Here is a 24,912-nt window from a genome sequence, read left to right on the forward strand (position 1 = left end):
CATAGGAAAGCATTATTCATAAAAGCAAGGTATAAAAGACCCAGCAGAGGTCACTTACACTTGTCTCTGCTGGAAGGTGGTTTGGATTCCTAACCTGCAGCACAGAAACCAAAGCTCTGCCTTCTGAACTGACTATACCACACAAACCCAAAAGGTGTTAATACCAAGACAGGCAACACCAAGAGAGAGAACCCTCCCTTTGTTCTGGCTTCTCTGCTAATCTGAGGATCTGCTGCCCAGCAGAGGGGGAATAAAAATCTTAATTTAAAGCCTAATGAGCAGACAAAGCAACATAGCAGACCTGTGATCTTTGATTCCCATGAGAGTCATAATTTACAACAGTGTCTTTAACTTGCATCAGTGCAATAGGAATTCTGCTCAGCTCCAGGGTGTACTCTCACTCTGGAATAAAAAGTTTGCAAGCATATCTGGAAGTTGACCATCATTTTATTTTCTCTCTTGTGCAAGAGTTAAGTGTGATGGAAATTACCTACTTCAAAACTCTTTTAATATTTTCCTGTAATAGAACGATGGGCCAAACATATCCTTACATCTTGTGCCCTGCTGTCAAAGAGCTCAATAAGAGGGAAAATTTATAAAGCTGGAGTTCAAACTGATTGCTTCCCTTTTCCTGACTCTGATAACCTGGATTGGCCTTGGGAAAATCTTAGGGTGAGCTTCAGTGCAGCACACTGTAGATTTAACACTAGTTAATTAGTATTAATACTAATATTCCCTTTCTAGTCACTTGCTTTCAGAGGCTAAATAGCAAAATAAGCATGAGGATGTTTTGACCTTAAGATACTCCTAGCTAACAGGCTTTTTGCCTGTACCAAACAAAGTGTTACATTCAACCTTGACCTGCAATTCTAGCTCAGCAAGGTGTCCAAACTCCTTTTGGACAAGGTGGGTCCTTGGGAAGAGAAAAGCATTAAAGAGAACATGACAAAGTTCTGCTTTGCCCATTACTGGGTCACAAACTTACCTGCTCATGTCAGGTCAAGCCAGATGCCTCTTCTTGTTGAGAACAAATTCCTTTAAAGTTTAACTTCTGCCTGAGGTATGCCATAAGTATTTCCTCTGCCATCTTTGTCCTTGCTCATCAGAGTTCTACCATTGTTGCTAGTTCCTTCCGTGCCTCATAAATGAAATGAAGCAATGAAGTTTTCCACATCCATGGGCACACAGACTTCTGTGCTTAAGGAAATGAAATCTCCTATTCCAGTTAAAAATAAAAAGGGAAGGTTCATTCAAACAAGCAAGCTCCATAAAATCTTCTTAATGCTACAGCTAAGTTATTATAGCTTAACAATCGTGCTAGGACGAGATAAGTAAGAACACCAGATATTAGGATAAATTAGTAGACACAATAACCAAGGAATAAGCAATTTTAAGAGCTCACAACTTTTCTAGATTGCTTGAAAGAAACTTGAAAAACTAACACTACAATAACCCTTCAGGCCTTTACTGCTGGACAAAACAAGTTCAGCCCTATTATGGTCCCAAAGAGCACTTCATCCAGACACAGATTTTATCACTCTCCTTTCCTGCCTTGGAAAATCCAGAATAACTGAGATGGTGGGCTAGGTTTCTACTTAAAGCTCATCTCATCTCTTCATTTCCTAAGATACAGCAAGCATGAATGTAGTTCACCTTGCTGGGAGTATTGTCATTCTGTGGATAGTGACCGTGTTACTCTGTAACCAAAAAGGTAACTAACAATAGTAGCTAAAATTCCAGAGTATTACAATTTTTAAATTAAGGGCTTCAGAAAGCTAATAAGGGAGTTTAAAAAATTTAGTTGTTATGTCCTAAAGGAGGAAACAAATTCAAATACAAATATTGCATTTATCTTGTTAAGCACCTGTAAATGCTGTATTTAATTGATAGGCAATCTTCCTGTTTTATTGGTTTTAGTTCATTACATCTGTTTATACAGTACACTGTATTCAAACACTTCTATACTTCAAAATATAAATGGAGATTTTCAAGTCAGCAATTAACAAAATAGTTCAGTTGAAAGTGCTAATACAGCACTCAGAGACAGGGCTGCTAAAACTCATTTGTGGAAATATTCTAAAGCTTTTAGAACTAAACTCCCAGTTTTTTAGAACTAAACTCCTAGTTTTTTTAACATGAATGGGTTAGGGCTTTTTTGTGACTTTTTTCTCTTGCACAGCCACTTGATACAAGATTTTGCTTGCTCTTTACCACTTCTTTTTCTTCCTCCAAGCGTTCCAGGCCCCATTTTCAGCAGAACGCTGGACTCCATCGTTCTGGGTGGGCGACTCCGTGACCAACCTGCGTGGAGCTCTCCTCACTCCTCAAACAGAACCCCTAAAATAAGGTGAACAGGAGATTAAACGCCCATCTCTTATTTAACACCTGTAAAGTGCACCCCACAGAAGGAACGTGGGGGCATTCAGCCCATGACCCTTTTCCCTCCTTACCCTCCCACGGGCCCGCTGGGTGAGGTGGGTGCCTACTGCAAGGCCCCGCAGCGGGGGAGAGGACGAAGGGAGGACGGGGCCCGTGGCCATGGGGGGCGGCTTGAAGGTTCTTCATGGCACCCAAACCTCCTCTCAGGGCCCGGGAAGCTGAGGGGACGGGGGTCGGACCCACACTCTGCCCGGGAACACCGCGCACCGTGAGCTCCCCGCACCGAGCGCTGCGGAGCGGCCACGGCGGCTGCGCGAGCGGCGCCTTCCCGCCCGCCGCTGCGTTACCTCACGGCATGGCGGCGGTGAGGGACGTGGAGATCGACCCCGAGGGCACTTTCAAGTATATCCTGGTGCGCCTGCAGCGCCCGGGAAGCGAGGAGCAACGCGATATCGTCCGGGGAACCAAAGCGGCCGAGTTTCACAGTGGGTGACGGCAGTGCGAGGCGGGAATAGGGGGAGAAATGATCGTCAAAGGGGTGTCCCCCCCCCCTCCCGGCAGCGTCCCTCAGGATGTTGTGAGGCGGACTGCCGGCCCGGGGTGTCTGGGGTCAGGCTCAAGCCCCATTCCTCCTCCTTCCCTTTTTATTTCCAAACCTGATAAACCTAGTTTAGGAGAAGGAGATGTGCTAAGCAAGTAAAAACCACCGAAACAGGCAACCTTTAAATGCAGGTGTTCTGTGGCTATCACGAGAAACCTCCCCTGGGCAGCTGGCAGAGGGAACGGGAGGAAAATGAGAGGAAAATATCCCGGAGGATATTTTAGAGAAGCAGATGTCCAGTGTGTGTTTTAACTCTTCTTCTTCTAACTAGGCTCTAACTATTCTTCTTGTGCAGATCACATCTTTGAAAAAGTAAATCCAGAGATGGAAAAGCTGGGATATGAGTGCAAGTGCCTTGGAGGAGGGAAAATTGACCATAACAGCAAAGACAAAAAAATTAGGGTATTTGGGCTCTCTACAGTAAGTTCAGCTCTTGTATTCTATCAAATCCTTCTGTCTCTGATGTTCTAGGGGTTTTGTTTTCTGGTATGGTGGCTGAAAGCTAACGATTTGAAGCACAGTGTAAACATTAACTGGAAAACTCTTGTGAAATAGATTAGAAAGATACTATTTTTAAAGGTGGGAGACCAAAGCAAAATTAATTAGATAATGCTGATATTATTCTGCATTAAGTTATAATCAATTGAAAACAGAAATTTGCATCTCTTGACTCAAGAGTCTTTTTGTTTTACTGTCAGAGCAGAAATAGCCTGTCAATAGCTGCATGGTCCTGATTAACTTAATTTGAAGTAGGTGCTTAATTTGAAGGTGGGGTCTTCAGAGTGGTTACCAAAGAGAGAGTGATCTGTAGGTCTGTTGCTTTACAACTGACAGTATAAATCTGTGGTATTTCTCACATAACTACATTATCTGGTATTTTTCAAAAGCTTGCATGTTATAATGCATCAGTAATTTTAACCTGTGCACTTTAAATGCTGGTTTATTTAAGCTGTTTCTATTGGGGCAGGGTCAATGATGATTAAGAGAACATATTTTGATAATGCAATCTTGAGCTCTTTTTTAGTCTTACAAGTTAAATGTTTCACATGAAATGTTACTGAAAAGTCACTTGCATATAGCAAGCTTTTATTTGTAGACCACACTGTTGTGCAGTAAAGGCTTTTTGACTGGGAAAAATTTGTAGTCCTGAAATAAGAAGATAATTTAAGTCATGTCAGACAATAAAGGAAAGGCACCTTCTACCACAACACTCAAATTTCAGTGAAAGAGTAATATTGTGATCAGTGATTTAGATGAGGGCTAAAAATCACATGGGTCACCTGACTTTGCCTGGTTTGGAGCTGCAGTGGCTGAAGAACACAGACACATTAAGATTATGCCATTACCAGATGAGGGAAGATTGCAAATAAAGAAACCACATACTAAAATGTTTTACTTACTGGCTAGAATAGTATTCAAATGTTCACACATGTGGCTTCTTGCTCCCTTTTCTTTCAGCTGAGACAAACCACTTGGTTTTACACTCATATCTATTCAAGTGGGTCAGTGCAACCTCTGTGGAAAAGAACATTCAATAAATATGGTAGCAGAGAGGTTGGGACTATTTTAAAACAAGTTTTCTGCTGGAAAAATACTGTGATTAACTTCCTAGAACCTGTATTTGATTTCTGTGTGAATTACTTGAAGTATTATGTCATAACTGGTTAACTTGTGACAAAACTCAGTGGATCTGCAGACTGTGTATCTGACAAGCACTTGTTCTTTCTTGCAGGGCTATGGGAAAGCAGATCACTCAGTGACTGTAGAGATACTGAAAAAAACATATACAGATTATGAAATTACATGGTCTGATGACAAGAAGTAAACCTGCCACCTATGAACACCACAAGCAGCTCAAAACTGGCAACTCTGAGCTGTACGTTGATAAATAAAGTATCTTCTATGTACATTGCCATAAAGCTGAAGTAACTGGACTCTGTAACTTATCTGGGAATTACTGACCACCTCATCTTATTTTTTAGATCATTCCTTTTTGTGGAATCTGCAGTTCTAAGCTTTTTCCCTTTTCTTTTGACATGCCATCTAATTAAACTTTCCCACATCCTCTTCCCTCCAGTTGGTTTTCATCCAGTCCTGTTTCACTGATATATCTTAGGATACATCAGGATTTTACCACCTATCCCATAGGACCAAACCTGTCCCCTGGTCTTTTGACCATACTGTTTTCTGATTCTTTTGTTTTCCAGTGTTCTTTAGACTTTTAAGCTTTCTTATCCTCATTTACTAAAACCAGGAGGGGAAGGGTTGACTGTTGCAGTTCTTCATCAGTTATTTAGATCTTCGAATTACTCCATGGTATTGAAAATTCAGTTTCACACAAGTAATGATCTTTTGTGTTCCTGCAAGATTCCTTCCCATAGCTGGCTGCTGGCAATGCTAAATTCTGACACTACTTGTTTTTATTCTGATTCCCCTGTACTCCTTTTGTTCCCTGTGACTATAATGATGCTTTTTCCATTTTTTTTTTCTTTTTCTAATGGCAATAATTATCATGTAGCTAGCAACCTTCCAACCAGACCTAGTACACCTAGGAAGTGTGAATAAACTTAAACCTGCATATAGCAATAAACCTGTTTTCTCCTGTTGTGGCAGGATATTGCCCTTCACTTGGTGTGACGTAACTTGCTACAAATTTCCCTTTTTTTTTGTTTCCCGCTAGTCTTCTCTTGAATGCTTTTGTGGATTTCAAGGCAGTACCTTTTTTTCTTATGCTTTACATTGCTGACTTGCAGTCTTGAAGATGTATTTGTAGATAAATCCTAGTTCTTCCCTCTTCAGTGCATTTACTAACTGCACTTACCAGGAGCTGGTGGTATCTAGTGGCTTTCTCTTTTCAATATGCACATGACAAAGTACAAAGAGGATGAAATTTGAAATTGTGAAGCCCAGTTCCTATCAGAAAAACTCCAGCTGTAACTGCCTCACTACATTAATTATCCATCTTGTCACCCTTCTGTACCTTTGTTTTGACTGATGGGGCAGAGAGGGATTTCTTCTCATCCTCAAACCTTTCCAGTCCATTTCTGGTATCTCCATCCCAGTTATCACCTGAGCAGGATCTCTTGAGCCTGATGCCTGCAGGTCTCTTGGTTTGCACCTGTTTTCCCTTATATTCAGCCTGCACTCTCCCCTCTGGTGCCTCTGTGAGCTTTTGCATCTGTCTGTGCTTCTCTTTATAATGTCCTTGTGCAGTCATCATTTGGCTGCACCACTTTCAATATCATGGTAACACTGACTGCAGGTTTGGTTATTTCTTAACAAGATTTTTATTCCAGAATATGACTAAATGCCTCTGTGCCTATTAACCAAGAATAGCATACAAGTCAGTAACTTGCAGACTGGGCTCTTCCCACAATTTTCATTAATTTTTTTCCCTCAAGCTTGAGTAAAATAACTGTAACAGATGCTGTTGAATCTGTGCCAGGATACAGAGCTGGGTTTTCAACAGCCTCACTTCCCAAAACTAGCAAATAGTCTTCAAAGGGAAGTCATCAGGTCAGCAGAGCACCCGTTGAAACAAACAAGCTTTATAATTGAGTTTCCTGAGTTGTTTTATGACCAATTTTAATGTTTCTCTCCACAATACTTACGGGAAAGCCCTCGTTTAGACCGGATTTCTTACTCTGATGACTTTCTCACGTGAGGGAGAAGGACTGGGGGGTGGAAAGTGGTGATGATTTGGAGGAGCTAATAAACTGACTCACCAGCTAATCTCTACCTTTGTTTTTTCACACAAGATATAAAGAGTTTGATGGTAAGGGTTTATTGCAGTACGGCAATTGTGAGGGCATTGCAAAAATAATTTGAGGATCCTCTCAAATCTCTGATATTTTCTAGTGCAATGTCATGGAGGAAATGCTAATTTCCCTAGCTATTAAGTAATATGTACAACTATTATAAATGAGAATTTTTTTTAATCCCAGGTCATGAAGAGAAGCAGGAAGCTGCTCACTAATGTGGTGATAATGTGGCAGGTAGAGAAAGTCATAACACAGCAAGATCAGCAATTGCTGTTGAAACACCAACAAAGCAACCAAAACCTGAAGCTGAATTCTGCTTCCTCTCAGCACAGATTGCTGGCTATTATAAACAGTAAAGAATTCATCTACAACTATGGAAATCCCAATGCTAATTTTGCTGATCTTACCTGAGAAAAACATCTTTTGTTAACTCTCATCTTAAATTCTGGAATGGAACTTCACTATTGTGGGGGGTTTCCTGTTTTGCAAGTGTTTTATCACTGTGATTGCAGCTCCAGCAGTCTTCAAAGTCCTGAAAAATCTGGTTCTGTATTTGCATGAAAGCAGAGGTGTGTGAACAATCCAAGAACAAAATGAGGATGCTGTGTAAAGGAGTAGTGTGTTAAACTCTAGACTGTGAGTTTGTAGATTATTTTCAAGAGGAAGCACTATGGTAGAAGATTAAGTGCCTTCTATAGTCACCAGAAAAATATGAGTTTCTTGTTCCTAACCACAGCATTTTACTTTACTTTACTTAACAGTTTACTTTCCTTAACTTAACAGTACTTTATTTAATTTGCCAAAGCTGAACTTAATGTTGTTCCTCAGTCTGTAGTCAGCCATTGTCTACAATGAGTAAATTATGGAGTTGATGCAAAAATATTCTGAAGTGCCATCAGAGTCATGGCACAACTGACTGATTTTTGTCCCTCTCTCTCCTATAAAAAGGCAACGTCAGTAGTTTCCAAAGCATTAAAATAATCTACTCACAAGTGGTTTTGAAGCAACAGTAGTTGTTAGGGCTCTTCTGTGAAGTAGAGGAAATCCTCTATGACTGTTGTCATAGCAACATGGCCAAAATAGGAGGCTTGCTGCTGTCCTAGCTTTCAATGACAGGAACTTGATGCAATAATTAAAAGTGATTTAGGTCACTGCTGTAATAAGTTTCTTTCCATCCCTTCAGATGACTCTCCTTTCTCCCCTGCACTGAGTATCCTTGTACCAAGTTTACTGCAGTTATTTTTAGGCTTATTGGTTAGTTTAAGGAATTGGTCTTGTGTAGAATCTTTTTTCAACACAACTTGTAAAACAGGGATCATCTTTATTAAAACCAACATGGCTCTTTCCAATTACTTCCTGAAGTGTTCTGTGTGATATGTCAGAATCTGCACGTGAAAATTCACAGACTGCACTATTAAATATTCTCTGGTACTTTTTCCATAGGCTTGAATAAAAGTCATGTGTGCATTACCCATGGAAACATCACAAAGATGCCAGAGATTGAGAGCAGAACAGTGAGGAATAAATACAATTGTATCCCCCCCTGGTGGCAAAGCAGTGACTGAGAAATCTCCTGATGCAGTTGAAGCTGGGAGCTTGAGAACTTCTGCACTGTACTGGGAAGGTAAAACTGCCCTCAGCAGCTGCTCCTGTGACTTAAGTTCTGGTACTGCCAAAGAATGAGAGAGGGGACTGGGGACAGTGACTTGCTTTGTTTTTTAAAACGTAAGGTGACAATTAATTGGCATAAAGAGATGGTAGTTTAAGCAGAACTCAGTTTTTAATATGCAGAATCAGAAGAGTCCTTCACTGCTAGTCAGAGATCATAATTTGTCAAACATTTCAATAACGAGTAAAAAGCTTCTTTAGTTTTTCAAACCACAGTAACTCAGCAGAGGACAAAACGATGAGATATGAGTATTAAAATGTTTCATCTTTCAGATATTTTTGAAGGACCAGTGGTTGAGTTTTAACTGGAATCTTTAAAGACCATTTCCATAATGCATCGCTTCAGTCCTTTATCGATTGTTTTAACTATGCTGGACCTAAACACATTCCTCTCTTCCACGAATTTCTCAAAGAGGTGGATGCCACCACCAACTCCAAAATAATGTATTTTGCTTGCCAAATACACACGGCCATTTTTATCCAAGAGCTGAGCCAGTGTATCATGCAAAGCACTGTAGTAGTCAGGATTATAGATTGTCTCGGATGTGAGAATTAAATCATACTTTGAAAAGGCTTTGTTGCTGCTTAACAGGAGCTGACTGACTTCAGACCACTCTCCAGAAAAAAATCTACACTTGGTGAGTGCATCAGGTAAACACTTCACTTTCTTGGGCCTCTTTGAAGGAGGTGTGCCAGTTTTCCTGTTGTCTCCACTGCCCGTCTTACTGCATTCAGTGCAGTTAGCCACCAGGCTAGGTAAAGTTATTTCATCTATCACAGTGCTGTTGTAGTCCTGAAAATGGACTTTTTCAGCCTCGCCCCTTAAAGCAACTATTCCCAGCAGTCCAGCCCCACAGCCAAGATCCAACACAGTCTTGTTGGTAAATTGTATTTTGGCCTCGGAAAAGTAGTTGATGAGATCAAAGGTGCATTCCCAGATTTTCAGTCCTCCCTCATAGACTCCTGGGATGAGATCGGAGCGAGAGGAAACACTTTTGGACACGATGCCTTCCCTGTCAGCACCATCCAGACACGAGATTTCCACCAGAGGCATGTTGATGTAATACAGGCCTGATGCTGTTTCTATGGCTTTGTTTTCCAATATTTTGTTGAGATCTTCAGGCATCTCGTGCTCCTTGGCAGCTTTAAAGCATACCTTTTTCTTTGGTGGTGTCTCCTCTTGGTGCTGTAGGTCCAGCTTATCATGAGTGTCTGGTTCAGTGTCCTCCTTTTCATCAATAACAAAATTAAATCGAAAATCCATTTTCAGGAATAAGAGTTTTTGTTTGGGTTTTTTGTTTGGTTGGTTTTTTTGTTGTTTTTTTTTTTTTCCCTTAATAAAAGAAATTTAAAAAGCTTAATTTATTACAGCCAGAAACACTCAAAATTCTAAGAACATACCAGTACAAAGATATGTTTTGTTTGCTTCTTTTTTTTAAATAGAGAATGTTTTTATGTAGTTACAGCTATGGGGAAGAGCATGTTGCAGGTAGAATTTCTGATGTTTTGCCAAAGAGTCAGGTGAATTACTTCTGGAAACAAGAGTAAATAGCTTATGTGTCATTGAACTGCCAAACACCAGCACAAGCAACCTGTCTAATCACAGAATTGTTCAGGCTGGAAAAGACCTTCAAGATAACCAAGTCCAGCCTCATCCTAATGCTATTCCTCTGTTCCCAGAGACCACCACTAAACCCTGTCCCCAGGCACCACATCCAGGAGATTTTTAAACACATTCAGGGATGGAGGAGACTCAACCACCCCCCTGGGGAGCCTGCTCCAGTGCTTCCTGCGAAGAAATTTCTCCTGATGTCTAAAATAAATCTCCCCTGATGCAACTTGAAGCCATTTCCCTTAGTCTTCTGTCACCAGTGAGAAGAGACCAACCCACACTCTAACCACAACCTCCTCTCAGGTATTTGTAAAGGTGTAAAGGTCTCCCTTTTCCTCAGCCTCCTTCTTCCCCCCGTAGAGCCCCAACACCCTCAGTCCCTCCTCACAGGGGACGAGGCGCATCCCAATAATTGTAGCATCCCAACTTTAGTTTTGCAAGTCACTTTTCTAAATATTTAAATTCCTTTCAAGAAAAACCACAACAAAACAGCGTTCCGAGTGACCACACCTCCCACACAATGGAGGTAAACCCAGGGAAATTAGGGAAACTACTTTTTCGGGTAAAAACTCACCTTTCCCGCCAACCGACGCGAAAGCAACGCTCAGAGAAGCAGCGGGGGGCCCGGCTTCCTTCCTTCCTTGCTGCTTCCAGCACCCCGGCTGGTGCATGCAGAACCGGCTCTGCTTTGCCCAGCCGGTACCAACCCCGGTCCAACCCGGTTCCTTCCGCTCCCCCAGCAACCCTCGCGCCCGCCGAGGCTGCTGGGAGCGCGGCGGAAAAACCTTCCCGCCTCAGGCTCCGCTGAGGTGAGGGGATCGAGCGCCATGTCCCAGACTGATCCCGAGCTGCTCCTGCGGGAGCTGGGCGGCTGGGACGGGGATCTCTGCCGCCGGGAAATGCCCGCCGTCCTGCCCCGGCTCCTGATATCCTTCAACGCGGTTGGGCTGCTGGGAGGCAGCCCGGAATGGAGGGGGTGTTGTGGGGGGGTGTTCCTGAGGGGTGTTCGTCCCTCAGCCTCCCGCCGCCTGTGGGAAGGAGAGCGGTGCGGGCTTTGTAAGAGATGGGCGCAGGAGAGAAAGGCTGAGTGATGGGTTTTTCAGAGGAAATAAGTACAGCCCTTCACCGAAATAAAAAGTTTTTACGGAAAAGAAAAAAAAAACCAAAACCAACCAGAAAAACCCAGAGTGTGGTTAATTATCACTGTAGATGCCGCCCTCCTTCATCCGCCCCCTCAGACTTGCTCTGACACTCACTGTGGAAATAATGATGCTGATAATGGGTACCGAGATGTGGCTGAGGGAGCATCACTGCCGATGTAACTTAAGCGTACATGGGACATAGCCCGGGAGAAACCACTTGGACCTCAAGTTGTTCAAAACTTGGACCTGCAGATGTTCAAAAGATGACTTTTAGGGCAGAACGAGTCTGGGTTTCTTTAACGTTTTTACTCTATGTATCAAGAGTCTGAAGACTGGGCCGAGCACATTCGTAAGTAGTGACCAAGAAATGCCCAAGGACTCCTACTGCAGCTGCATTATAAATTCTGCACTATTTTAAACACTTACAACTAATCACTTCCACAGTCCTCAGCCATCCTGCTGGACCTTGCATGTTACACTAACTGCATGTTGAATAAACTTTGTAAAAGCCCTTAGAGAAGCTGTGCTTGTGCTTTTTCCATATTTGTGACAATCATATACTGTTTTTCTCTAAGGTTTTATAAATGTTTTGCTTTGCAGGTGTTCTGAGGATCCTGACTGAAATGTTTTTGCCCCATATCAGCCTTGCAGATTTGGAGCAAACTTTTTTCTCAAAAGTATTACCTAAGGTATGACAACTTCAATTAAATCTGGAATTTTCATTCATTCCAGAACTATAAACCTTTTTTGAGGTCTCATGATATAATTACTGCTGTGGATACAAAACCTGAGAACTCTCAATACTGTGAGATGGGTTTTGCTTCTTGGTGTGTCATGCTTTATGATACAAATGCTAGAAAGTGTTATTTTCCCCTGAGTTAACTCAGTAGCCCAGGACTCCCTGGCAAGCAAACAAGCAGATACAGAATGGTGTTAATATTTGTGTGTGTGTGTTTATAAACAAAATGTTTTTGTTTTGTTCTGACAGACTCTACAATTATTTGATAACTTGATGTATGAATTATCCAGTGAGGCCAAAGGATTAACCAGCCAGAATACAGAGCTACGCAGCACTGTAAGGAATCTTCTGCAGGCAAGTCCCATGAAATAAGTTGTTGAAGAAATAATTATATTATTCCTTGGGTGTACCTAAACAATTAAGAGGTTATAGAGTGTTTTTGTTGGCTGCTATCCATGAACTTCTGCAGTTGTTCAATTCAAATTTTGTGAATTATTTGAGGACACTTAGTGTGTGATGCTGGTCCGAATTAAACAAAAATAAATCTCAAATTCTTTAACACAATTGGAATGTGGATCAGGCACCTATTTATACAGGTACCTAATTCAGAGTTTAAAATTTTTTAAAATAAAAAACAGTAGTCAAAAGAAATATGGACCTTTCAAAGAGAATGTGGTACCAGAGAAGAGGTCTGGATTGCTTGATTCTATTTAAGGAGCTTCGTTCATCTTTAACAAAATACTTCTGCAAATAGCAGCGAAGTTTAAATGCCAGAAAAACAGAGGTGCAATTCAGGTGAGAAGAGATGCTTTTGAAGTTATTGCAGGCGTGAAAAAAAAAAAATTATCTTGTTGTTTATCCTTTCTCTAAGACTCTGGTGCAGCTGCTGGAAGCTCTGACTGGCTGTGTACGCTGTGTCTGCACCCTGCAGGAGTGTGTGGCTCTGGAGCAGATCCGCACCCTCCCGGCCTCTGTTCTTCATGTCATAAAGAGCACATTTACACACTGCAAGGTAGGTCTTGGCTGCCAGGAGGAACATTCTCATTCTGGCTGGCTTTTATGTAAAAAGATCCTATTTTGAAGCAATATTGTTCTCAAATTATATTTTAAACATTTAAATGTAGATTGCACAGAGGTGATTTTTCACTGTTTTACAAGCAAATGTGACGTGGTAGGGAGAGGCACAGATTCTGCTGTTTCCATACTTGGCACCCAATGCCAACTGAACATTTAATTTACCAGGCCAGGCTCTCTGTGAAATCTGTGCACTTCTGATAGCTGTGGTATTTTCAGAGCTACAAATAGTTATCAAAATGGTGCTACTTACCTTGTTTCTATTCAAGTTCTAAAGTTGTGATCAGGGTCTTCATGTTTATGATGAGTAATGCATTCCAGCTTCAGATCTGCATTTTCAGATTCAACAGTAATTCCCCCTACAGCAGTGAAAATAAAACAAGGTTATTGTAAGGACACAGCAGGTTTTGGTCAGGCTTCACTTTTAACTTTTTAAACTTTTGCATCCAGTCTTAATCCTAAGCTCACTAGAGCCAGGTAGACTTCATTAATTGTTGATGAGGCTGGAGGTGAACAGTATTAGTAAAGAGGGGGCTGATAACAGAAGATACAGATCTGGCTGTATATTATACTTGAAGGAGGTAAGTCTGTGCCTTGCTTTTTTTCCCAAGTGAAATGTATAAAAAAGCTCTGGGTGTTTTCAGCATGTGAAAAATTAGGCTGTGGTTTCTCATCTTTTTCTAAACCTTCCCTTCTCTATTTCTGCAGGACAGTGAAGCAGTGTACTGTGGGCATCTGCACTTGATTTCTGACCTCTTGCAAGCTATGTTCAAGGAAACTTACTGTCTTCAGAAACAGCTGATGGAACTACTTGATAGGATTTCCTTGGACTCTGCTTCTGCTGAAGAGAACATCACAGATATGGTGTCAGGTACGTGTGCTTTTTTTACTCCTGTTCAGTCTTCCTTTTCTATTTTCTATAGAGACTGTGAGTTTTTAAAAGAGGGTTCTGAGCATGCTGAGTTCCTACTGTCCTGGCCAGCTTTTCTAAAAGCAGCATTTTGAATCTTGAGGTTTTTCCACTTATCCACCTGAAGCTTTCTCTGTCAGGTGGGGCACTTTGTGTAGGAAAGGGGCAGCTCCCAAGCACTGAGCTCTTTTCCAGATTCAGTGTCATGTGGTGGTATTCTCTTAGTGCTTGTGACTGCTGCTGTTTGCCAAGGAGAGGAGTGTAGCTGTGAACTCAGCAAATCTGATTTAACTCAGTTTTTGCTATTATTTCATCCTTAGTGATCCACACTGTGCTGGAGATTTGCTCTGTCATTTCCAACATGGACCATGCTCTTCATGCCAATACATGGAAGTTCATAATCAAGTATGTCACTGAACATTCAGTTTTATTGTAATAAACCCAGACTGTTAATTTTAAATAACCAGCATTTGAATAGCTATAGATTCGGAGTTTCAAATTAAATTGCAATCAGATTATTCAATTTAGCTATTTAGCTAGTAAGAAAATTTAGATACTTATTTTTTAAATTAGCTATCTTCATCACTGAAGACAGTTAGAAATCATATGTGAAGAAGCACTACAAGCTTGACTTCTTGTATTACAATACAGCAGAAAATTTTAAACCCCATTGTCTGAAAAAATAATCCCAGAGGTCTGACCTGCAGTTTTGTCAGTGTTTGTGGCCTGAGCTGTGCTGCCTGGTGCTTCTGTCCTGCCTCTCCTCTGGTTATGGATATGAAGAAGGTTGCTCACCCTAAATTCCTGCATTGCTGTACATGGATATTGTATCAATTAGCATCGTAGAAAAGCCTAAAAAGAAGAATTAATTATTTGTATTAACTCAAAGTGTGATCACTTCTGACAATTAAATACCTGATTATATTCCTGTCTGTTAGGCAGAGCCTGAAGCATCACTCCCTGCTGCAGTGCCATCTGAAACACAGGGACATCCTTGATAGCCTGTGCAAGGACACTCTTCTTTCTTTTCAATCCTGTTTGCAACTGGCTGAGCAAATGAAAATCTCAGAGATACAGGTAAGTTAAAATCTCCAGAAGCTGCTGTTGGACTTGAGAAGGACAAATTCTTTGTGCTGTGTTATATTGCTTGGAGTGATTTTTTTTTGTTGTTGTTTTTTTCACTTTATGTGATAGGCAGACAACCCCATGAAAATGAGGCCCATAACTTTGTTCAGATTGGGGTTCTGATGTGCTGAAAATAAGTTTCCATTCTGTTCTATGGGAATTTCTTTTTATTTCCTAAGCTGGTGATATCTCAAGGTCAATCAAAAGACAATATTCCAGTTCTGAAAATTGCTGTAAAAACACTGAGGGATACTGAGGATTTCTGAAGTTCTTTCCACCATTGCTGCAGAGTCTGGAGAGAATCAAGTCTGAAATAAGTTTGGGTCATAGTTAGCAATCTTGACTTTCTTTTGTATTTTATACTCTGTCAATAAAGTTTTATTAACTGCTTTTTTTTTTTTTTTTTTTTTTTTTTCTGACAGGAAGGCACTGACCTCAGACTCTTTCAGAAGACTGTCAAGCTGTGCAGGTTCTTTGCTAATTCCCTTGTACACTACACCAAGGTAGGGTTTAATGCTTGAATTATATATTGGTGTTAAATCTAAGCCTCTGTAATGGAGTTATTTTGTACCACACAGTATCTTACCAGTTTCTGACTGTACCACATGGGTGGTATGATTAACACCCATGCATAACCAGAAGTCATTTTTCCACCTCTATATGCTCACAAGCCCAAGCAGGATTCCTGCTGTGATTTAACAGAAAAACAAGCAGAATAATAAGCTGTGACAAGCAGTGTCACCAAGAAGTTTGTAGGAGTTTTTGCCATGAATCAATGCAATAGCATCTTCACCTGGAAGAATGAAGCAGAGGAGACCTGTTCCTCACTTCAGCCATTGAAAACTGTGTGGCATTAGTTAGAAGAAATGCTTGTGTGCTGTTGTTAGCTCTGACACAAGCTTCCTGCTCCTTCCCTGGCCCTTGCACTTTGTTCCTATGTTGGATTTTTCTCAGTATTACAAGACATGCTGGCTCTGCATCTGTCTTGTCCCATGGGCTATAACTGGGGGGGGATACTTTATTTTTTCCACAAAGCAAATAGCATTTTGACAGAATAAAACAGCCCTGCAGCATGGATTGAGAGCACTTCAGATTTTTGCAGGTCTCTATGGCTACTACAGCCATACTTATATTATTTTAATAAGCCAATAAATTTTATTTTTACCTACTCTATACATGTAATGTAATTTAGCTTAGAAAGACTTTAATTGTTTCCTTTGCCCTTACTTTGTGCTGTGGGCTGTTAGGATTTAACCAGTTTTTGCTGTGTAGTACTTTACACAGCAGTATAGCAGAACAGAAAGAAAGTCTATTTAATCATAAATTTTATATTAAAAGTACCATTCAAAATTAATGGTATATATTATTCCTTCTGCAGGAGTTTGTTTCTTTCTTCTCTGATTCATGCTCTCAGTTACATCAGCTCTTTCTTCAGATATACAGGTAAGTGAAGTACAGAGAAGTGATTATTTACAACACTTCATATTGCATTCCTAGAATCTTGAGATATAAAAATACAGTTCCTGTTCTAGAGTTGTTTTTTTCTTTTTTCATGTACAGAAATCTAAAATAAATATTTTTAATAAATTGAAAACCTTGGTGTGGTATTAGTTACCTTAAACCCATTCTTGATCAGTGCTCTCAGTGTCCCATATTGACAAGCCACTCACTTTGTTCCCACTGATCATGTCAGTGTTTCTTAACTGGGTCTATTTATGCAATTTCATTTGAAAAGTTTTGTTCCTAAAGTTAGAATTCCTGAAGCCAGGATTTGCCCTCACCACCAAGAGGTTGGACAGAGCTAAAGCTGAACAGCAACTCGACAGATTGTTTCAACTTTAAGACAAAGTATGGAAACTTTTCTCCTGAGAGGATCAGAATCAGAGGATCCTGAATTTTTTCATAGCTTTACAGTTGTGTTTTTAAGCTTTTAAATGGCACAGAAGGACTCTGTTTCCCCCAGAAACAAACATTATGCTCACAAAGCATAATGGCCTGCAAGTGGCTTACAATTTTCCTTTCAAAAGTTTTGCTTCATTTTCTACAACAGTGGGGAAGGGTAGGGGAAAGTGGACTTAAAATAGAGCTGATTCTGTCATCCTCTTGGAACTGAAATCAGGTTCTGTGGCAAGATGCCTGCACGAGGTCACTGTGCAAGATCAAGTGGATATTTTTTCATGAGTTTCCTCTTCTAACTTTACTTACCCTGTACATCTTCCTCAGGTGGGAGGTTGTAAACTTTTATTCACTCAGCAAAACTGAGCAGGATTTTAAAAATAGGAATGTAGCATTTTTACAGTCACTTTAAAAGCTGCAAAGTTTTCATTTCATGATCTCTTTTCTTTTATTCTCTTGTAACTTTGGTATTCTTTTGTTGTCCAGGATTTTTTTTTTCTTAAGAGAAACCATGGTGCCCTTTTATTTGTGTCATACATTAAATTAGTGCTGTCACATTTATGACTGTCAAAATGTGTACACAGGTGCCTTCTTGGCTTTTTATTGCTTGACTTTTTTTGTGATTCATAGTTCTTCTTCTATGTGCTATATATTTTATGTGCCTTTTCTTTGAGCTTGTAAGGTTTTCTTTCAATGCTTAGTAAAATATTGCAGAGTGATGCTTATTTTAAAGGCAGAATGTGGAGCTGAAACTCTCCCAGAGGACCAAATCTCCTAACAGATATTCCACAGTGGAAAAAAAAAAAAAAAAAAAAAAGCCTTTGCTGCCTTTTATTTCATAGTAACAGGGAAGTCAAGGGCTTGCCTTCTTGCAGTTCTTTGGAAAAGTAATCTTCCTGAAAATGCTACCAAGAATATTTAAATTTTTTTTTTTTTTTTTTTTTTTGTGCCTCCTCAGCAAATTTCCTCCCAGCCTCTATGCTCCAGAGATCTTGGAAGTTCATCGGGATGAAATATTCCGGGTTTTTCTTGTGGCTCTGGACCCTCTCATCTGCCAGCTTCTTCCCTTTAGCCCTTTTATGGAGCGAGTGTTAAGTGAAAATTTAGGTGGGTTTAAAATACAGCTAGCACTGCTGTAGTACTATGGAAGCATTTCTGAGGGATCAGGGTTAATGTTTTGACTTTCTGGCCCACAAATAATATTCTCTACTGGTTTGCTTGTCTCTAATTCTTCTGCAGGTACAGTGATAGTCAGTTACACACTAACTCAGATGAATTTTGTATCAGTTCATGTTGCTGTCAAATGCTCCTTTTCTGAATGACTCACAGGAACTTCAGAATTATTCTGGTTAATCAGTTTTACATCATCTCAGTCCACCTTGTCACAACCTTTGAAAGCAGGCTGACATTTTTCTGCTCTGGTGGAGAAGGCAGTCAGTGCAGTCAAGGAGACTGGAAGCTTGAGGCACCAGATTAGAACTCCTTTGCAGCATGTTGCAGTGGCAGTTCAGACAGAATTAGAATATTTTGTTTAGCTTTTACCTGAAATTGTGTTTTTTTCTCATGTCAAACATAATGTTCATGATGAAACATTCCTTTTTTTTTTAATCCCAGCTGTGTCTGTGATAATATATTTTTTTTAAATTGTTTTACTGGGAGCTTCTATGTTTCACGAGTTTGCTCATTGTTTCTCACTCCTTAGAAACCAATTTACACACGTGATATATTTACCAGGACAATTAGCATCATATCTTAAAAAAAAAAAAATCCTTTGCAGGTCTCCCACCTGAGCAGCAGCTGCCCCAGTGCCTCATCCTGATTGCCATCATGGATAAGCTGCCCTCTCAGTCAGAAGAAGTTCAGAGTCTTTGGAACAGAGGAAAAAGGTACTCAGGATGTTCCCACTCATAATTCATCTCCACAGTGATCAGTCTGGATGAGCAGAGGGGCTCAGTTGCTTGGGTTTCCCTCACGACTGGGTAATAAAATATGTGAGACTCCATGGTTCTGCTTCCTTATGCTGAGGATCTGAGGTTCAGTGCTTCAGGAGTGAAGGGCACAGAGATACCTGTTTTTCCAGGAAATTAATGCCATTCAGGCTGCTTCCATGAAAAGTGCAATGTGTGTATTATTTGTTGATCCTTCACTAAGTTAAAATCTTGTGTTTTTATGCCTGAAGCCTCTAATAATTACCTGACTTTGTAAAAAGAGGAAGGTAGTCAAGAGCATCACTCTAGTGTACAAGCACTGAAATTAATGCCACCATTTCTAGTCTGTAGTAAAAATGTTGTCTGTGGCATTTGAGGTTTGCATATCTCTAACTGAAGCAGGTTTCTTTTTTCTCTTTTTTTATCCTTGCAGCCTGTCTTTGTTTTCAGCTCTCTTCTTCAGCTTCCAGCAGTGTTCTGGTGAGCTTTCTCTCCCAGTTTATTTGCCAGAGGTGCTGAGTACAGGACAGCCAGCAGTTCCCATCACCCTGTATCACTATGTCTGTGTCCACCTCTGCTCCTTCATTGCTTCCACACTCCCATCCCACTTTCCTCAGCTGGTAAGATTTTTACTTTTTTGCTGTCATCTCTTCAGCTGTTCTGATGCATAGGTACTATTTAAAAAAAAAAAGAATTAATTGTTTCTAATAATGTAGCTCTGAAGAGATTCCTCAGGCTGGAATTGGTTCTGTGGAAAGGAGCTGTGATACAGTTACCAGACTAGAGTTTGCTGGCAAGAAAACTGGTAATATGTTGGTTTAAAAAAAAAAAACCTAAAATATTAAAGTTGCCTTGTGAAGAAGAGATGGACCTCATGACATGTTTTGAACAGTGGAGGATCCTCAGCCCACTGAAAGGAATGTACATCCAAACCCTGCAAAACTAAAGGTCTAACTGCTTGCTTGATGGTGTAGCTGAATACAGAGGATGAAAATTAGTTCTTAAAACATTTTAAATTTAATAAGCTGAAAATCTTATTAGGTTCAATGCTAGTTAGTTGAGTAGAAATAATATCAGGCCTGCAGTCTGTCTGTGTGTGAGCTGACCTGTGTTTCCTGCCCAGGAACATGCTCTGCTGGATGCTGTGCTGGGTTCTAGCATGGTCACATCTCTTCTAGCAATGGACTCCTGGTGCTTCCTTGCCCGGTAAGATTCAGGACAAGCAGGATTTCCACTGATCCATTTAGTTCTGTTGTTGTACATAATTCCTTCAGAGATTTTTTTTTAAAGACAAAATTGTCTGAGAATTAGATTCTCTTCAGGTTACAGAGTGTATTTTGAAAACAGGAGCAGAAATGGGGTAGCCATTTTTAGTCATGCAAGTAAGGGGAACTTCCTTCTTCTGTTATTTAGGAATTGGTTTTTGGAATAGTTCTCTCAAGTAAGTTGTGTCTGTGCATATAAAGTTTAAATATGTTATAGGAAATGGCCCTCTTGCTGATAAGATTTATAATAGTCTGTAAAAGAGTAGGAGTTACAGACTCACAGATGTCCCTCTCCTTCTCTCTCATATTCCAGGTATGGAACAGCTGAACTCTGTGCTCACCACGTTGGTGTGATTGCTCACTTGGTAAGAATCACACGAATGTCTGGAGTTTGGTACCAGTTCTAATCCTAGTTCTGCTGGCAAACTTTCTAAATGACCAAAGACATCAGTTTCATCTTTTTCCAAATCCACAATTGAGACAGTGTTGTTTCTTCAAATTGTGTTATTAATTAGCAAAAGCAGTACTTGGAAAATATAAAACACTATGCCTATCATTTCCAACAGGTCCTGCATTGGTTTACTCAGTGTTGCTGCTGTGATCCCACCTAACAACTTTTAGGACATTGCTGAGCAAATTAATTGAATGCATTCCCTTTTTTCCTAATTCAGATAAAATCTTGGCCCAGTGACTGTTACCAGGTCTCTGCCTTGGGTGTTCTGCTGAGGCGTATGCTCTTCTTGATGGCTCCAGATCACCAGGCAAGTACAGCACCAGCATATTCTGTCTTTAGAATCTTTCTGTCTTTAAATTTTCAAGAGATTTAAGTAAGTAACCTGTGTTAAAAAAAAACCTCTTTCAGTTCTTCAGGAATAGTGGGATGTTGAGTGCTTTCTTGCTGCAGTTGGTATCGTGCTTGGATCCTGAGTTGTGCAGACAGTCTCTTCAATTAAAACAACAAGGGCACATACTGCCTTGGCAATGAAGTCCATTTTTTTTTTTTTTTGACTACATATGAAGATGGCACATCTCCCTGGTTTGCTGACACTGCATGTCCTGTCTTTGCAGCTGTGACTGGTGTTGATGTGCTCCCATGTCATCAGATGCAGTGTCCTTTCCTGTCACTGCCTCTACACCTCAGAGAGGCTGAAGCTTCCTCTTCTGCCTGCTAGGTCACTCTTTCAAGCAGCTGAAGTTGCTTAATAACCCTGATGTCCTGTGCATGACAAGTTAAATGCCAATTTAATAAGTTTTTTAATATAAAAAGTTGGATTTTGTCTAATTGAAAGTTCCTACACCATTTTTTCCATGCGTTAATTCTAAAGCAAACTCATAGAGCGTTTTGGTTCCTCGGCTGTCTGCCAGGTTATCAGGTTGTGTCTGGTCTGTTTAGTTCCTGTTAACTTTTGTTCTGCAGGTGGAATTTGTTCACAAGTTCCATCCAGAAGAGGAGGAGAACCTGGCTGTGTGGCAGCACGTGTCCCTCAGGGCCCTGAGCCCTGATCTCAGGACACGAGTGCTCTGTCAGCTCTGCCTGGCGGGGCTCGCGCTGTGCCGCCGGTGGCTGAAGAGCAGGCGTGCTCTGGGAGAGCTCCCACCCGTGGTAAAGGACACTTTGCTTCTTCTCTTTGCTAAAATTCTGTTGCTGTCACCTCAGTTCTATTTTTCTGTGCACTGCACAGCTTTTTTTTCCATGCTTACCTGAGTAAGAATCCTCATGATAGTATTTTCTTCTAGTACGTAGCACTGTAGGAGTCTCCTAGGGTGATGAGAGTGGAGGTCGTGGTTTATTAGTTAGCCCAGTTGTTGTTTGCTCTGGGTGAGAAGTATTTTTCTCTGGAATTCCTGAAGTATCCTGTATCACACAATTACTCCTAAGTTTTGAAGTTGTGGCTGTTTTTATGAGTCATCAAAGCTGAAAGGTGCTCACAGATCTTCTTGGCAAAGGAGAGGAGTGTGAGAAACCAGAGACTTCCACGTGGAGTTTCTGCTGCCAGCTCTCATCTGCCAGTGCAGCTCCTGACTACAGCACCATGTGAAAGCCACAGAAGTAATGGATGATTTTCTGGCTTTGGAAGGTTTCCTGGCCAGTATCCTGGTGGATTAGCTGTGCTTGTACTGCTGACACAGCACACTGGGCTCCTTGTCATCTGGTGTCATTTCAGATTTGTAATACAAGCTTGGGGGGGTTGGCTTGTTTTACATTTAGGATTTTTTTTGGTCTTTCTTACACTTTTTTCCTACTAGAACACTGCCCTTTCTGTCCTGCTGGCTGTCTGCAATTCTGCTGGTGACACTCTGGAGGCAGAACTTGGGGCATCTATCTTGGGAGTGCTAGGTCAGTTCTGGACTTCTCTCCAGGCTAAGCAGGTAAGAAAATTCACTGCTCCAGTGGTGAAATCTGGACATCTCAACATCTTTGAGAGGCTGTGTTTGTCAGGAAGTTGTTTTACTTGGACAATTTCTGTAAAGCAGTGAAACTGTGCTGCCCATCTGGTTTCTGTGTTAGGCAGTCAGGTGCTCTGGGAAGCAGAGTTACAATTTTCCTGAATGTTCTGTACACAGTGAGAGTGAAGAAGAGCCAGCAATGTACTCCCTTCAGAGGTCTCTTCCTATCTCAGCCATTCTGTGAAAGCATTTAGCAACTGATAAGTGAAAAGAAATAGTTCAGTTAACCTTTACCTGCTTATTTTACTGAGTGGAAGGAGATGGGGAATAAGAAATATTCTTAATAAAATCAAAAAAAAGTCTCTTGTAAAATACATCTACCTAGAAATACTGATATGACTGTTTTGGTACTGTCTTCTGCTGCCTACAGTATGTTGTCTTATGTCTGTGATGTTAGGCTGAGAATTTTGGAATACTACTGTCACTTTAAATTCTTTTGTGTCTTGTAAACTAAAATGCAGTGTTACTTTGTTGTGATCTGTTGAAGGTCTCAGATGAGCCATGTCTCCAGCAGACACTGTGTTTATTACTTCACCTCCTGCAATTTTTCATCCAAGCATTAGATGCTCAATTGATCAATCAGGTAAAAAAAAACCCAAACCAAACCTTCTTACAAATTATTATCTTCATGAAAACCAAGTTCTTTGTGATTAACTGAATTATCAAATGGATTATTTCATGGTCTGGACTTCTCTTGGAGGATCCTAACTTTATTCATCATGGATCCTGATTTTATTTCTTCCTTGATTGATTTCCTGGTCTTCAAACCAAACACATAATAAGCCAAATAAGCATTTTGATTAACACTGCTTTTGAGAATCCCATTACTTGAAGATAGTTGAGATGTATGGATATGCTTTTTTCTTTCTGAAATGCACACTGCAGCTTTATCCCAGCCAGTTTTACTGGAGCTGTAGCAAGCCTCCTTCTGTTTTCAGCCTGGTTTTCCAGAGTTACTGTCCTCAGATTTCGAGATGAGGCAGCAGAGGTTCCTCTGCATCCTGCCTGATGGAGCTTTGCTCTCTGCAGGTATTTGCACTCCAGTTTTCCCTCCTCCAGCTGGAGCCCCCAGATCACCTTCGCATGGCAGCAGTGGATTTTCTCTCTTCCATGGGAAAGGTGTTCATCCCACAGGAAGCACAGGTAAGTACAGCTGTGGCCATGCTGATACAGCCTTCAGTCTGCTGATGAAAACCTGCTGCTTGTTTCAGGGATCCAGTTCATCACCCCCATGCAGGAGTGCCACGACACAGGCATCTTAAAGAGACCTATGGTCTGTGGCAGTGTGATTTTTCATTGATATGCTGAGTGCATGTAAGATGCTTGGTTTAGTCATTTGCCTGCTGCTTCTCACCAGTCAGAAATGACTGATATTTGAGTGTCCAAGATGAAAGAACACAACAAATCACCTCCTCTACAGTGTTGGGTTTTTTTTTTTGCCAGAAAGGGCAAAAAGTCGCACGTCACAAACCTGTCCCTTGCCCTGAGAGCAATTCTTTAAGTGTTAAATCCTGAGAGTAAGAGACACACAACTAACTCTGGAGCTGACAGATACCTGTTCCTCTTCCAGAGGGAAGTTGTCCCCCAGCTGTCATGTTTGTTTGCTTCTCTGCTGGCTGACCAGAGCTGGCTGATTCACCAGCACGCGCTGGAGGCCTTCACCCGCTTTGCAGAGGTGAGCACAGCACAACTCTGGGTGTGGGGATTTAGCTCTGGTAACTTCTGAGGTACAGAAACTCTTCTGTCTCAACATGTTTGCTGCTCTTCACTGACCATTCTGGATCTCAGTATCACAGATGGTACTGCACATCAAAAATAGTGAGGGCTAATGCAGTGATTTTAGGAGCTGTAAGTGAAGGAAAATTAAGTATAGGTTGCAACAAGGAAGGGACGTCTCAAATGTTTTTAACTCTGTCTATTCCTTTGTTAATATCCATGTACTAAGTAATTATTGCTCAACATTTTTAACAGGAAACAAGCCATGAAGATGTTGTTCCTCAGTGCCTTAATTCTGAAGAAACTAAGAACAAAGTTGTTAGCTTTCTGGCTAAGGTATGTGGTTGAACCATTTTACTGCTTTCTCAGTTGACTTCATACAAATCTATAATCCCTCCACCATCTATGTCTACATCTGTATGGCAACTGAGTAAGTTTAAAATAAATTGTTAACTGGACACTGCTTGAGCTCTGCTTGCTTTAAATCAGCAGCATTAACTATGCTCACTGCTCTTGCAGTACTTCCTGGCTTTAATGTAAATGCTCTGCTTTTCCCTCCTTGAACAAAAGAAGTTATTAAGTTACTGTTGTAGGCAGATAAGTTATCTGTTTAAGACAAGGATTTAATAATTCCATCTGTGTGGTTTC

The 24,912-nt window shown here is 40.8% G+C and overlaps 3 protein-coding genes and 1 long non-coding RNA gene across 5 annotated transcripts in view; 2 read left to right on the forward strand and 2 right to left on the reverse strand.

Moving 5' to 3' along the window:
* Nucleotides 1–984: 984 nt before the first annotated feature.
* Nucleotides 985–20,076, reverse strand: LOC139799403 (uncharacterized). Of its 2 annotated transcripts, none has more exons than XR_011727242.1 (6): nucleotides 19,942–20,076; nucleotides 14,802–14,934; nucleotides 13,230–13,335; nucleotides 4,381–4,495; nucleotides 2,212–2,337; nucleotides 985–1,216 (listed from the first exon to the last, which is right to left on the reverse strand). It is a non-coding gene; the product is annotated as an uncharacterized lncRNA (long non-coding RNA). The 2 variants fall into 2 exon arrangements; XR_011727241.1 differs by having other exon boundaries at nucleotides 2,451–4,495.
* On the forward strand, nucleotides 2,730–4,899 carry LOC139799402 (14 kDa phosphohistidine phosphatase-like). Its single transcript, XM_071751405.1, has 3 exons — nucleotides 2,730–2,864; nucleotides 3,276–3,400; nucleotides 4,713–4,899. The coding sequence occupies exons 1-3, from the start codon at nucleotides 2,735–2,737 to the stop codon at nucleotides 4,803–4,805; spliced, it is 348 nt and encodes a 115-aa protein (XP_071607506.1). The 5' UTR covers nucleotides 2,730–2,734; the 3' UTR covers nucleotides 4,806–4,899.
* METTL18 (methyltransferase 18, RPL3 N3(tau)-histidine) lies at nucleotides 7,518–10,752 on the reverse strand. The gene is made up of 2 exons (XM_071751404.1): nucleotides 10,596–10,752; nucleotides 7,518–9,941 (listed from the first exon to the last, which is right to left on the reverse strand). Exon 2 carries the CDS (start codon nucleotides 9,671–9,673, stop codon nucleotides 8,711–8,713), a length of 963 nt encoding a protein of 320 aa, XP_071607505.1. The 5' UTR covers nucleotides 9,674–9,941; nucleotides 10,596–10,752; the 3' UTR covers nucleotides 7,518–8,710.
* FIRRM (FIGNL1 interacting regulator of recombination and mitosis) overlaps nucleotides 11,423–24,912 on the forward strand; it is a 14,925-nt gene continuing 1,435 nt past the window's right edge. The window contains 21 exon segments of the mRNA XM_071751403.1: nucleotides 11,423–11,512; nucleotides 11,764–11,852; nucleotides 12,152–12,256; nucleotides 12,774–12,914; nucleotides 13,685–13,847; nucleotides 14,207–14,291; nucleotides 14,825–14,963; nucleotides 15,434–15,514; nucleotides 16,390–16,454; nucleotides 17,866–18,014; nucleotides 18,685–18,793; nucleotides 19,269–19,455; nucleotides 19,959–20,041; nucleotides 20,414–20,465; nucleotides 20,772–20,861; nucleotides 21,518–21,703; nucleotides 22,348–22,470; nucleotides 23,036–23,131; nucleotides 23,578–23,691; nucleotides 24,119–24,223; nucleotides 24,520–24,600. Of these exon segments, the coding sequence (XP_071607504.1) occupies nucleotides 11,476–11,512; nucleotides 11,764–11,852; nucleotides 12,152–12,256; nucleotides 12,774–12,914; nucleotides 13,685–13,847; nucleotides 14,207–14,291; nucleotides 14,825–14,963; nucleotides 15,434–15,514; nucleotides 16,390–16,454; nucleotides 17,866–18,014; nucleotides 18,685–18,793; nucleotides 19,269–19,455; nucleotides 19,959–20,041; nucleotides 20,414–20,465; nucleotides 20,772–20,861; nucleotides 21,518–21,703; nucleotides 22,348–22,470; nucleotides 23,036–23,131; nucleotides 23,578–23,691; nucleotides 24,119–24,223; nucleotides 24,520–24,600 (2,280 nt within the window). The 5' untranslated portion in view covers nucleotides 11,423–11,475.

Source organism: Heliangelus exortis, chromosome 8 (genome assembly GCF_036169615.1).
Source record: "Heliangelus exortis chromosome 8, bHelExo1.hap1, whole genome shotgun sequence".
NCBI classification, from domain to species: Eukaryota; Metazoa; Chordata; class Aves; order Apodiformes; family Trochilidae; genus Heliangelus; species Heliangelus exortis.

Coding starts and splice junctions, on each gene's coding strand:
- LOC139799402 (XM_071751405.1), top strand. CDS start 2,735: ATGGCGGCGGTGAGGGACGTGGAGATCGACCCCGAGGGCACTTTCAAG. Junction 2,865..3,275: donor CAAAGCGGCCGAGTTTCACA/GTGGGTGACGGC, acceptor CTTCTTGTGCAG/ATCACATCTTTGAAAAAGTA. Junction 3,401..4,712: donor GGGTATTTGGGCTCTCTACA/GTAAGTTCAGCT, acceptor TCTTTCTTGCAG/GGCTATGGGAAAGCAGATCA.
- METTL18 (XM_071751404.1), bottom strand. CDS start 9,673: ATGGATTTTCGATTTAATTTTGTTATTGATGAAAAGGAGGACACTGAA.